The sequence below is a fragment of the Heptranchias perlo genome, chromosome 17 (genome assembly GCF_035084215.1).
Source record: "Heptranchias perlo isolate sHepPer1 chromosome 17, sHepPer1.hap1, whole genome shotgun sequence".
NCBI lineage: Eukaryota > Metazoa > Chordata > Chondrichthyes > Hexanchiformes > Hexanchidae > Heptranchias > Heptranchias perlo.
The window spans coordinates 20,623,007-20,637,128 of NC_090341.1; the positions used below are offsets into that span (position 1 = coordinate 20,623,007).

General features: G+C 39.8%; 1 protein-coding gene across 1 annotated transcript in view; it reads right to left on the bottom strand.

The window, feature by feature from the left end:
* The window catches only part of acad9 (acyl-CoA dehydrogenase family, member 9), a 63,265-nt gene extending 49,161 nt beyond the window's left edge, over positions 1-14,104 (bottom strand). The window contains exons 1-6 of the mRNA XM_067998686.1: positions 13,859-14,104; positions 7,637-7,730; positions 6,050-6,151; positions 5,758-5,864; positions 4,124-4,224; positions 444-522 (exon numbers count right to left, since the gene is read on the bottom strand). Of these exons, the coding sequence (XP_067854787.1) occupies positions 444-522; positions 4,124-4,224; positions 5,758-5,864; positions 6,050-6,151; positions 7,637-7,730; positions 13,859-14,071 (696 nt within the window). The 5' untranslated portion in view covers positions 14,072-14,104. The remainder of the gene's footprint in view (positions 1-443; positions 523-4,123; positions 4,225-5,757; positions 5,865-6,049; positions 6,152-7,636; positions 7,731-13,858) is intronic.
* Between the last annotated feature and the right edge of the window lie 18 nt (positions 14,105-14,122).

Sequence of the window (14,122 nt, forward strand, 5' to 3'; positions counted from 1 at the left end):
TCTGCACAGAGCAGTCTGTATGGCTTGGCTACTCACTTTTTTTAATTACTGGGCCATCAGGGGCTTTTACCATTTACTTTTAGTGAAAATAAGTGCAATGAAAATTATGGTCAGTGAGATAGAATGAAGAAACAGCGTTCCATGTTGTGCAATTTTATTATGAGTACACAAAATATAATGGATTAGCTATTATGGTACAAAGGGCTAAGCAGCAATTTGTGGTGCAGACATTGTAAATTAATTCCAAGTATAAGGCTGTAGAACATAGTTCTGTATTTTATTAACATGTTCATTCTTTAGTAATATATAGGACCAGAAAAGAACACTATAGGCCATCTGGCCTACTGTACACTTATTATGCAGTTATTCTTGAATCTAACAATAAATCATTTAAAAAACAAAATTGTTTGGAATTGTTAAAATTATTTGTGCATTGAATTCACCTTTGAGCCGCTGAGAAAGTAGTGCTGCCCATCATCACTGAGGGTTGCCCTGGTCTGTATTGATGCTGCATCACTCCCACTGAAAACACATTAATGAACACTTTTGACGGGTGTTAAAAATTGGTCATTTCCCAACATTCTTAATTCATGGTCATCACAAAAGGCAAGTTTCAACCAACAGGCACATGCCTTTTCCAAACTGGAACGGAAATTTATGCATTAAGTGAGCAGGCCTCAGGTTAACAACCCACCCTTGTATAAGTTGGGGTATACACAGGTTGTCCCAATGTATACTCCTGATCTCACCGTTGACAAACACCACAGAACTAAGCTGACAAACATTATGGTTCAAGGTAAAATTATTTACACTTATTGCATGATGGAAATTTTTACAAAATCGAATAAGTTAATAATCTGTTTTCATGGTGTTGGATAACAGGTAAATGTTAGCCAGAACTCTGGGCAAAATCCCTGTTCTTCTTTGCATAGTAGCATTGGATCTTTTTGTCTAAAAGATGACACAGCCAACAATGTAGCATTCCTTCAGTACTGCACTGCAGTCTCAGCCTTGACTATGTGCTCAAATCCTGCAGCGGGGTTACTACTAAACCAAACTGTCACTAAGGAACTCAAGAATCTGCCACAAAAGCAGAGCAACAAAATTGCATCTGAAAAAACAAATATGTGGAAGGAAGTTGTTTACAGCTGCTGTGAACTACAGGTATGGTACAGTACAGTACAAACAGTACAATGGTATAGTGGTTATGTTACTGTATCAGCAATCCAGAGTCCTGGACTAATAATCCAGAGTGAGTTCAAATGCCAGTTTGGGAATTTGAATTCAGTTTTAAAAAAACATGGAAATAAAAAGCTAAACATGACCATGATGGAGTACGATTACCATAATGTGTTTTAGGGAAGGAAACCTGTGACCAATGTGCGACTCCAGTCCCACACCAACATGGTTGACTCTTAACTGCCCTCTGACGTGATCTTGTGAGCTACTCAGTTGTATCAAACTGCTACAAGGATTACTGCGCAACTGCAGCGATTCAAGAAAGCAGCCCATCATCAACTTCTCTGGGCAACTAGGGATGCGCAATAATTGTCAGCCTTGCCAGTGATGCCTACATTAAAAGAATGTAAAAAAAAATGAAATAATTCAGATGTACAATAAACTTGAGCCATCTCTCATTACAGCTATTTTAATATCCAACAAACACATTATTTTGAAACAAATGCAGTATGCTTTTTAGCTGCAAAATTCAAGGCAAAATAACAGAACAATACGTGGAATTTTGAAATTAAAGATGGGCATTTGACATAGTGTGGCACTAAGCCATGCAAACCAGGAAAGTTAGCGATCAACTTCGACAAGCTCAAGCAAGTCTTTGCAGTAGGGTCATGACAACTAGAGTCAACATTTCGGGTCAGAAGCAAAAAAGTCATGAGGTCCTGCTTCTGATTGGTATTCAGTAAATACTGCTAGAAGTGCATTTTCAACACTGGTTGAGGACTTAATGAGCTTCACTGTGAGGACCCCGTAGTAAACAGCTCACTAGGATAAAGAACAGGCTCCTGCAACTATTGAAACTGCATTATTACAAGTTGCTATTTCAGAGAAGGAGAACAAAAAAAAGAGGGCAACAAGAGCAAAAAGAGAGTGACGTCAAAACACATAAGCAAAAGCAGGAGAGAAAGACTAGAACTTACAATATGTAGTATTATTTTCTGCATTGGGGGATAAAGAATTGTACATATCCAAAAAAAATATAGACTGTGATGTTATATTATACTGGAAGTGGTGGATGAGTTTATATTTCTGAAGTTGTACACCTGATAAACAGGAAATAAAGGAGGATGTTTCTGACACAAACTACTTTGGAGGAAAGATATTTTGCTAAATGTGAAAAGAACAATACGGGCTAATGTCCAGTCAATACTTCAGTGTTTTGCTGAAAGCTGGAATCTAATGACACAGATGCTGATGCTTTTAGAAAGTTCTGTTCAAGGAGGTTTTTAGGTATCAGCTAGGTGATCAATAGAATGGTATTGGAGAAGTGGTCTACTTGCTGGAAATTAGCATTTTATAGCAAGACGATGACCACCGGTAGGGCGCATGAACCATATGACTAAATATGGGCAGTTCAGTAAGTAAAAGAATAGGTCAGAGCTGGGAAAACATCATGTAGAAGGCCAAAGCAGAAGTGCGGGGTCTAAGCATGGGAAGAGCTGATTGGAAGAGGAACAATAAGCTGTGAAAGCTGACAGCATGATGGCAAACCCCTGTGGTGTCTATCCGCAGCCTGGCTATGACAATTGAGATGTGATCTAAAATTCCTCAATAATCCTAGTAATATCTTCCCCCTGCCCCCAACTACCATTACTGTCAGGCCCTGAAATTTGTAAGGAAGAAGATCTAAAAAATTCTTTACAACGTCCATTTTTACAACAGGGCAAACCATCACCCAGTGCACGTAGACAGCTGTGTTGGACATTGTAACAACACAGCACTTTGTATGTCGTTTAGAGAGAACTGGCATTACATTGTTCTGGCAGCCACTCTCCAGATTTAACACTAACTGAAATATCTTGAATGACTGCAATTCCTGTACAATACTCTGGTGACCAGCTTATTCTAAGATAATGCTTTTTAATAGTCTTTTTGTCTTGTGGTAAACGATTAGCTTTTAAGACAGATTTGTCCAAATGCTGTTTGAATAAAGGGTAGGTGATTGGATGACAACACCAGATTCTGCGACTGCTTTTAAACAAATACAAAAAATGCCTAAGTTTGAGTTTTTCTGAAGTAGATGACATTGAAGAAGAAGAGGACCAGCCTGAGCTGTAGGCTATCAGAAGAACACAAAGCTGCTTACTATACGATTTATCCTTCACAACATAGGTTTTCAAACTGGGGTCCCTCTACCCTAGGGGGTCCACATGAGGATCTCAGGGGCTTGCTGAGGTCATCAGATTTCACAATTTTTCTGCATTTCTTGATTTACAAGCTCACTGTTTCTGTCACTGCATATGAATTAAAAAACATCTGTTTCCTTTGCGCAGCTGACACTGTTTCAGAAGTTAAGAATGCTAACTCTTTTGACTTACAAACTTGGAAAGGTTTGAAAAGCACTGCTTTACAAAACTTGAAACAAAATTGTGACTATTAAAAAGGTCATCTTAATTTCCCCATGAGCAAAAACAAATATAATACTGGTTATCGATTTAAACAGTTGGCTGAAGAGAATGGAGGCCTACCACAATAGCAGTAAGAACTTCATGCTTCGATGTGTTTCCGGACAAACTTGTAATATACCTTATTTTGTTGTAACTGCAGTGAAATAAAGTCTTATAAATATAACTGCTGGTCATATCACATGGCACATATATGTTTTAAATCCAAACACTAATGGCCAGAGCTAGAAAGTCATTTAAATTTCATATTTATAAAAAGCATGTTTGTTACAAGACAGAAGCACATCTTGGTGTTGAGACATTAATAAACTAAGTTTAATTTTTCACAGTTCTTCATATCAGAATTCTTCAAAATGTTACTACCTTGTAACATACTCCAGATTGCATGTCTTATATAAAACATGAAAAAATTGCTCTTTCCTTAGGGAAAATTAGTGCAACTGATTTAATATTTAACAGATCCAGCTGGACTCCTATCTTACCTTCCTGGTTCTGTGAGACAAAAAGCTGCAATATGTTCTCCTGTTGCCAGTTTAGGCAGGTACTTGGCTTTCTGCTCATCAGTGCCAACAATGAGGATTCCCTAAATACATGCACAATAAATGAGGATAAGTTTCTGCTACATTTATGCCAATAATTCACCTGTAATCATATATACTCAAAGAGGATGGCCAAATCATTTATACTGTGGTATGATACACATAGCTGTAGTCTCTTGACAGAGTGACACCACTTTTACAACCACAAATATACTTCCAAAATGGACCATAGCAGAAACAAAGACACTTAAAGCCTACCCAACAAACATTAACCAAAACAAAAAAAGTTTTAGTTCCTGGTCTTCTAGTCTCTTTACAGTCCAGCCCCTGGAGCTTCTCATCTCAAAGACACAAGAAACTCCTGACCATTCACAAAGAAAATAGTCTATTTAACAAGGCTCACTTCACTTTAATTTGTCCCTCTAATTTTAATTTCAGCTATGTAATAGAATTGTTTATTTCCAATAAGCAGCCTTTGCCCCCATGATCCAGAATGTTACAGCACAGAAAAAAGCCATTCGGCCCAAAAAGTCTGCACCAGTATTTTTCTCCATATGATTGTAAACAATTTTACAACACCAAGTTATAGTCCAGCAATTTTATTTTAAATTCACAAGCTTTCGGAGGCTTCCTCCTTCCTCAGGTGAACGATGTCGATTTCGACATCGTTCACCTGAGGAAGGAGGAAGCCTCCGAAAGCTTGTGAATTTAAAATAAAATTGCTGGACTATAACTTGGTGTTGTAAAATTGTTTACAATTGTCAACCCCAGTCCATCACCGGCATCTCCACATCATTTCTCCATATGAGCCACCGAGTCTAAACCCACTGCCCTGCTCACTTCCCACACCTTTACTATTCCGCTTTTCCTGAACAAAGATTCTTCCATCTTTTCTCTGGACTCCTCCAAAATGGATTTCTCCTTTCCTGCGTATTGTACAGCTAAGGGCATGCAGTAAGATGCCGGCGATATATACTGAATGCCACACCAGGTTGGTCCTGCTAACTACATAAATTGATTAATATAGGGACCAATCACTAGGGAGATTTACTAGTCTTGTTTCACATGAACAGATGATTTAATCTAAAACAACTTTTTTTCTATCTCCCCCCACAAGGGGAAATATTTTTGATTAAATAGTGGGTGCTAGTTTTTATTACTATTATTGAGAAAGCCTCGCTGAAAGGCCAAGGCCCATAATACAGGACATCAAGACTTAAAAGAGTAGGAGGGGATAAAGCAGGGTAAATCAAGTTATAGTTGTTAGGTGACACCAAATTGGGGTTACAAGTACTGGCTGAAAAGAGCTACTGAACCTAACCGTGAAAACAGCCTGAATTAACACTAGTGGAAACTATAACGAACCTACACTTCTTTCAATTTCAACTTTGTACATTAATTCAACTCCCATAGTCAGTCTCAGCAAGTCTAAACCAATATCCACAATGTTACAGACATTTAATTTTTGAAGTTTTTTTCCAAAAAGCATACAGATGGAGACAGTGATTAACTTTTTCTTCGATTCAAAGACAGTTTACAATCTATTTGGACAAAAGTTTCATAAACATCTCAAGTACCTTCAGTCCAATAGCTTGATGAGCTGCCAGGGTAACAGCAATGGACCCATCCAAGGAAGTGATCTCACCAAGTCGTGCATACATGGTGTTTGAAAGGCCAAGGCCACCTGCAGAGAATATGTATCAACAGAATAAGTCTCTGCATTTTGATGCCAAAACTCAAATAAGTCAAGGTGGTAAAAAGAACTACAGTACTAATTGTGAATTAAGTATAGTTATTTGGATGTAAAATACTCGACATGCAAGGTTAGACATCAGCAGTAATTCTGCCCTTCAATTTTTACAAACTCACCATACTCTTCAGGAATCTGTTGTCCAAAAAGACCCAGCTCTTTGAGTCCTTTCATAGTTTCTGGTGAAATTTTTGCATCCAAATCAATGTTCTTTGAATCAACTGGTGAAAAAGAAAAAAAGCTAATTTAGACATTCATCTGAATAACTGTCAACATAGATGATAACATGCATGTGCCATTATTAATCGGCAGCTCACCACCACCTTGTCAAGGGCAATTAGGGATGGGCAATAAATGCTGGCCTTGCCAGCGATGCCCACATCCCATGAACGAATAAAAAAATCTTACCTCTAAATAAAGAGATAACAGATCATATATCAAATCAGACCTGTACATCAATAATGCCATTTCCTTGACAGTATACAGATTAATCCATAATAGTGTGAGGAACAAAAATATTCAATGGATAACAAAAATTCTCAGCTAGCTGAACAAAGAAGCCTGAGTAACAGATGTTATAAATCGATCGGAATTAGCCCCATTTTCTCTTTTATTTTACTATTTTTGTTGGCACGTGGGAGATAGGACTGCAAGACCTTACTGCTGACTGTAGCTAATCAGTATGTTCCAGCAGTCCTAATCTTCAATTCGTTGTTGAACTTATTAGTTTTTAAGCAATGCCATTTTAACTAGTAATAAAATTTAGTCTTTACAAAGCTCATACCATCGGCATCCTAACGAGATTCATTTCAGGAAAATGAGCAGTATCTGGCAATGCAGATCTCTATTACTATGCAGGCTAAATGGCTTTACCTCTACAGGATAGACCTGAAGGTCACTTGGAAAGAAAACTGTACTTATATTAGAGGATGTGATTTTACTACTGGAGGAGACACCAAAAATTATTCCTGAAGTGTAACAAAATAAAACATACGGACATTTTTACAAACCAGTAAACAATAAAAAAAGGTACCAAAAAGATACTTAACTCCTTAAAATGAACTAGTTTCCAATGTTTGAATCGTTATTTTCATTGCAATACTAATTTTTCTCTCTTTATAATCACAAATATTTTAGTCATTCTTATTTTTCTTGTCTCACTACTTTATGCTCACCTAGGTTGCTAGAACATCTCGCGCTCATGAGGAAAAACAGATAAATGATGTGTCTGCTTCCATTTTTTCTGGTTTAAAGTGTCATTCCCCCTCTGTTCACATACATACAATAATGTATTATTCTCATTTAAGTAAATGAAACTATTATAATTGGGGGTGATTTAAACAGGACAGATCTGGCGACATCATTTACGCATATTCCTAGTTAAAACATCACACTGGTTGTCAAATAATTATATTCTTTTGGCTAACCCCACATGAAATCCACTCGTTTTACATTCTAAATCCCAAAATGTAAGTATCAGGCAAAGGAATCCTAACAGTGCCACTCTGATTAAGGCAGAAGGTTACAGGATGGAAGTTGTAACACAATTCCTTTCAGGACAACGAGCGCTATCTCACCATGCTATGTACATTAAATGGTTTTATCTCTATGGATGGGCTTGAAGGGCACCTATCCTTAGAACAAATTACAAAGCTTAACCTCTAGGTAGATTTACATAATCCATATTAGGCAAAAAGAAAACACACCATCCTCGTTGAAAAACTTTTCCACAGGTGCAACAAGTTGACTGATCTCCTCCAACTCTTCCTTGCTGATCTCTGGGTAGGGAAAAACTTCTTCCTAGAAAACATATTAACATATTTAAACTCTAATATTTGTTAAATTTGAAATTGCTTACAACATATAATTATTTTATAACACAAACTTAAACAAGCTATTTTTCCCTCCTCGGTGTCAGCCTTGGCTCAGTGGTAGCACTCTCACCTTTGAATCAGATGGTCGTGGATTCAAAGCTGATACTTTATAGAATCATAGAAAATTTCCGGCACAGAAGGAGGCCATTCGGCCCATCGTGTCTGTGTCGGCTGAGAAATGAGCCACCCAGCCTAATCCCACTTTCCCGCATTTGGCCCATAGCCCTGCAGGTCACGGCTCTTCAGGTGCACATCCAGGTACTTTTTAAATGAGTTGAGGGTTTCTGCCTCTACCACCCTTTCAGGCAGTGAGTTCCAGACCCCCACCATCCTCTGGGTGAAAAAAATCTTTCCTCATTTCCGCTCTAATCTTTCTACCAATCACTTTAAATCTATGCCCCCTGGTTATTGATCCCCCCGCTAAAGGACATAGGTCCTTACTATCCATTCTATCTAGGCCCCTCATCATTTTGTACACCTCAATCAAATCATCCCTCAGCCTCCTCTGTTCCAAGGAAAAAAGCCCAGCCTATCCAATCTTCCATCATAGCTAAAATTCTCCGGTCCTGGCAACATCCTCGTAAATCTCCTCTGCACCCTCTCTAGTGCAATTACATCCTTCCTGTAATGTGGTGACCAGAACTGGACTCAGTACTCAAGCTGTGGCCTAACTAGTGTTTTAAACAATTCCAGCATAACATCCCTGCTTTTATATTCTATGCCTTGGCTAATAAAGGAAAGCATTCCATATGCCTTCTTAACCACTTTATCTACCTGTCCTGCTACCTTCAGGGATCTGTGGACATGCACTCCAAGGTCCCTCACTTCCTCTACACCTCTCAGTTTCCTCCCATTTATCATGTATTCCCTTGCCTTGTTTGCTCTCCCCAAATGCATTACCTCACACTTCTCTGGATTGAACTCCATTTGCCACTTTTCTGCCCATCTGACCAGTCCATTGATATCTTCCTGCAGTCTACAGCTTTCCTCCTCACTATCAAACATACGGCCTATCTTTGTGTCATCCGCAAATTTCTCAATCATGCCCCCATGTTTAAGTTCAAATCATTAATGTATACCACAAAAAGCAAAGGACCGAGCACCGAGCCCAGCAGCACCCCACTGGAAACAGCCTTTCAGTCGCAAAAACACCCGTCAACCATTATCCTTTGCTTCCTGCCACGGAGACAATTTTGGATCCAATTTGCCACATTCCCTTGGATCCCATGGGCCTTTACTTTAATTGGCCAGGACACCAAGATAGCCCCTGGTCTTGTTCAAAATAGGATCTTTTACATCCACCTGAGAGGCCTTGACTGCCCTCTCAGGTGGATGTAAAAGATCCTATTTTGAACAAGACCAGGGGCTATCTTGGTGTCCTGGCCAATATTTATCCCTCAACCAACATTACTGTAACAGATTATCTGGTCCTTATCTCATTGCTCTTTGAGGGACCTTGTTGAGCGCAAATTGGCAGCTATATTTTCCTACATTACAACATTGACTGCACTTTGAAAGTACTTAATTGGCTGCAAGAGATTTGGGATATCCTGAGGTCGTTAGACACTATATAACTAAGTCCTTTCCTTGATAAACACATTTCACGAGCTTATCTTTGCAGCTTATATCTGGAAGAAGAGGAGACAGTCAGGCTGCATGCAGTCTCTGCAATTTCTGATGCCTGTAGGGACAGGAGTGGGCCATTTAATTGATCTATCTTAACAGATTTTTTTTTGGGGGGGGGGGGGGGGGGGGGGGGGGGAGGGGGGAAAAAAGAGAGAAAGTTCCAGATTTTGTTATGCCCCCTTGTTGTGGACTCCCCATCAGAGGAAATTGTTTCTATCTACCCTACAAATCCTTCAATCATCTTAAACACCTCAATTAGATCACCCTTTAGTCTTTTATACGCAAGGGAATACAAGCCTAGTCTATGCAACCTGTCCTCATAATTTAACCTCTTTAGTTCAGGTATTATTCAGTGAACCTGCACTGCACCCCCTCCAAAGCCAATATATGCTTCCTGAGGTGCGGTGCCCAGAACTGAATGCAGGACTCCAGATGCAGCCTAACCAGAGCTTTATACAACTGTAGTACAACTTCCACCCCTTGTATTCCAGCCCCGAGATAAAGGCTAACATTCCATTAGCCTTTTAAATTATTTTTTGTACCTGTCCAGTAGGTTTTAGTGATTTCTGTACTTGGACCCCTAAATCTCTCTGCTCCCTCAGTTCCTAGCTTCTCACCATTTAGAAAGTACTGTTCTGCCTTTCTTAGATTTAAAGTGAATGACCTCACATTTTCCCATATTGAACTCTGTCACAATTTTGCCCACTCACTTAATCAATGTCCCTTTGCAACTTTCTGCTCCCATTTATATTACTTATAGAGCTACCTAACTTAGTGTCGTCAGCAAACTTGGATATATGGCTCTCTATTCCTTCATCTAAGTCATTGATAAATATAGTGAAAAGTTGAGGCCCCGGTACAGATCCCTAGGGGACACCACCAGTTATATTCTGCCAATCGGAGTACATACCCATTATCCCTACTCTCTGTCTCCTACCTCGTAACCAGTTCATAACCCATGTCAATAGATTGTTTCCAATTCCATGCGCTTTCATTTTTGCTAACAGTCTCCTGTGTGGAACCTTATTGAATGCCTTCTGGAACTCCATATAAATAACATCCATCGGTGCTCCCTTATCTACCATGTTAGTAACCTACTCAAAAAATTCAACTAGGTTAGTTAGACACGACTTACCCTTTCCAAATCCATGTTGGCTCTCTGATCAGTTCATATTTGTCCAAGTGCTCAGTCACTATGTTCTTAATAAAAAATACGCGTAACTTCCCCACAACAGTTGTTAGACTAATAGGTCAATTATTTCCTGGTTTCTCTCACCCTTGTTCAATAATGGAGTGACACTGACAATTTTCCCAATCTAAGGGGACAATTCCTGAATTAAGAGTGTTTTGGAAGATCATGACTAAAGCAGCTCCAATTTCCTCACCTACTTCTTTTAATACCCTGGGGTGAAAACCATCAGGTCCTGGAGATTTGTCAATCTTCAGTCTCATTATGTTCTCCATTCCCATTTTTAAAATTTATATTAAATCTAGTGAGTTCCTTCCTTTGATTTATTTTTAGTATTCCTCGTATCTCTCTACTTTAGCCTCTTCCTCTACTGTGAAGAATGATACGAAGTGATTATTTAGCAAGTCCACCATTTCCTTATTTTCAATTACGTTATCATCTGCGTCCGTCATTAAGAGACCCACATTACCCTTAGCCACCCTCTTTCTCTTAATATACTTGTAAAAACTTTTTACAGTTGACAGGTGTTCTTATCACTTTGTAATTCAGATCATTTCTTGTTAAAGCTGGACATTTTTGATCAACTGGAATTTTAACCTTTCATAACAGGATGGTGATATGTAACATAACTCATGGTGGCATGGGCGGACACGTGGCAGATGAAATTTAACACAGAAAAATGTGAAGTGATACATTTCGGTAGGAAGAACGACGAGAGGCAATATAAACTAAAGAGCACAACTCTAAAAGGGGTACATGAACAGAGAGATCTGGGGTATACGTGCACAAATCATTGAAGGTGACTCGGCAGGTTGAGAAAGTGGTTAAAAAAGCATACAGGTTCCTGGGCTTTATAAATAGAGGCATAGAGTACAAAAGTATGGAAGTCATGATGAACCTTTATAAAACAGTGGTTCGGCCACAACTGGAGTATTGTGTCCAGTTCTGGGCACTGCAATTCAGGAAAGATGTGACGGCCTTAGAGCGGGTGCAGAAGAGATTTACTAGCATGATTCCAGGGATGAGGGACTTTAGTTACGTGGATGGACTGGAGAAACTGAGATTGTTCTCCTTGGAACAGAGAAGGTTGCAAGGAGATTTGATAGAGGTATTCAAAATCATGAAGGGTCTAGACAGAGAGAAACTGTTCCCATTGGCAGAAGGGTCAAGAACCAGAGGACATAGATTTAAGGTGATTTGCAAAAGAACCAAAGGTGACATGAGGAAAAACTTTTTTTTTTAACACAGCGAGTGGTTAGGAGCTGGAATGCACTGCCCGAGGGGGTGATGGAGACAGATTCAATTATGGCCTTCAAAAGGGAACTGGATAAGTACTTGAAAGGAAAAAAATTTGCAGGGCTACGGCGATAGGGCAGGGGAGTGGGACTAGTTGGATTGCTCTTGCATAGAGCTGGCGCAGAATCAATGGGCCGAATGGCCTCTTTCCCTGCTGTAACCTTTCTATGATTCTATACAAGAAGATGCTCAACAGTTGACTATGTGGCAAAGCATCTTTTGTAATCTCAGTGACCACGAGTATTTACCTCTTAATAAACTGCAAGTGTCTGATTCCACGTCCAAGAACTCATTCTTGGCATACAGACAATATAGTATTACAAAAATACATATCAAACAATAATGCCTCCTTATGCTTCTCCCCTACCCCATTATCCTCCCTTCTCTCTACTCCTCTCGTGAAGATGGTAACTCATGTTTTAACAGAGTAAGGAGAACTGCCACTGCCTATGTATTTTTAATCGTAAACAATTTTACAACACCAAGTTATAGTCCAACAATTTTATTTGAAAATCACAAGCTTTCGGAGGCTTCCTCCTTCCTCAGGTGAATGTGGAAATGAAATCCTCGAACCTTTCACATTTATAAATCACAGAACAATACCTGGTGATTACAGATAGTCTTTCCAACTGCCCGTTGTCAAGGCAATCAAAGTGTTCAGACAGAGAGGTGTTACCTACAGGGCCACCGAATATACAAACACCCAAAAAAAAGAGGCAGAAACATAGAACTATCCGGAAGGAAGAGAAAGACAGCAAATGACCCGTTATATTAAAAACAGATAACTTTTGTTCGCTGGTGGGGTTACATGTAGCATGACTTTTTTTTTTGGTTGTTTGTATATTCGGTGGCCCTGTAGGTAACACCTCTCTGTCTGAACACTTTGATTTCCTTGGCAACGGGCAGTTGGAAAGACTATCTGTAATCACCAGGTATTGTTCTGTGATTTATAAATGCGAAAGGTTCGAGGATTTCATTTCCACATTCACCTGAGGAAGGAGGAAACCTCCGAAAGCTTGTGATTTTCAAATAAAATTGTTGGACTATAACTTGGTGTTGTAAAATTGTTTACAATTGTCAACCCCAGTCCATCACCGGCATCTCCACATCATATGTATTTTTAAGAATTGAAAATGTATATCTAAGAGGTTCTTAAAGAATAAAGCCACGTTGATAATGGTTTGATAGAAATTCCCCAGCAGACATTGTCATGCACTAAGGTTATCCCCATACATGCTGGACTGGGCAATATGGTTTTTCAGTGGACTGCCTAAAAGTTTCTAAAATGTAAATTTGACATCAAATGTCTGACAGCCAATTAGCACATATGAGATCCCACAAACTGAGATCAATGAGGAGTTAATCTGTTTTTGATTGAATAAATATTGGCTAGGACACCAGGACAACTCTCCTGCTCTTCGAATAGTGCCATGTGATCTTGTATGTCCATCTGAGCAATCAGCATCAGTTTAACGTCTCCTCTGAAAGACGTCAATGCAGCACCTCTCTTTATAAACCTAATTACGTGATCGTGCCTTGTAGTAGAGCCTGAACCCACAACCTTTTGACTTAGAGACCAGTGCTACTAAATGAGCCAAGTGACACTCTAAAAATGTAACCACTGTATCAAAGGTTTGCTGTCAAACACAATTCCACACAAAAAGTGTATAAGCATCCACATTGTGTCTGACCAGGCAGCGATGTGGAGTCAGCACAATAACAGAGTTGCCATTTCATACCACACTACAGCAGGCACCTAACAGGGTCATGAGGGTGAAATCCTCCTCTTAAATTCAACAAATAAAGCAGTAGAATTCAGTCCGTGCCCAACCCCTCTCAAGGTTTTCACATCCTGCAGCCCAAGACACTTTTTAAAAACAAAACAGCAGTTTGATGGACCCCACCGCCCACCGTGCAAACCCGACTCCCCGGCCCCACGGTACCTGGTTGATTTTGCCCAGAAACAAGTCCTTGGCGTAAGCCAGAGTTCGGCAATGGGTCCTGAAGCCGCGGCGGTGACCGCAGGCGGGGTGAAGCCGTCCGGCGCCGGGAAGCTTGCGTAAACGCATCCCCGAGGCCGACAGCAACCTATTGACGGACACACGGAATGAAGCCGACAGACTCATCCCGCCGAGGCGACAGCAAACTGCCGTCATTGACCTTTAGCACAACGCTCGCTGAGCTCACACTCAGCACCAGCGATCGCA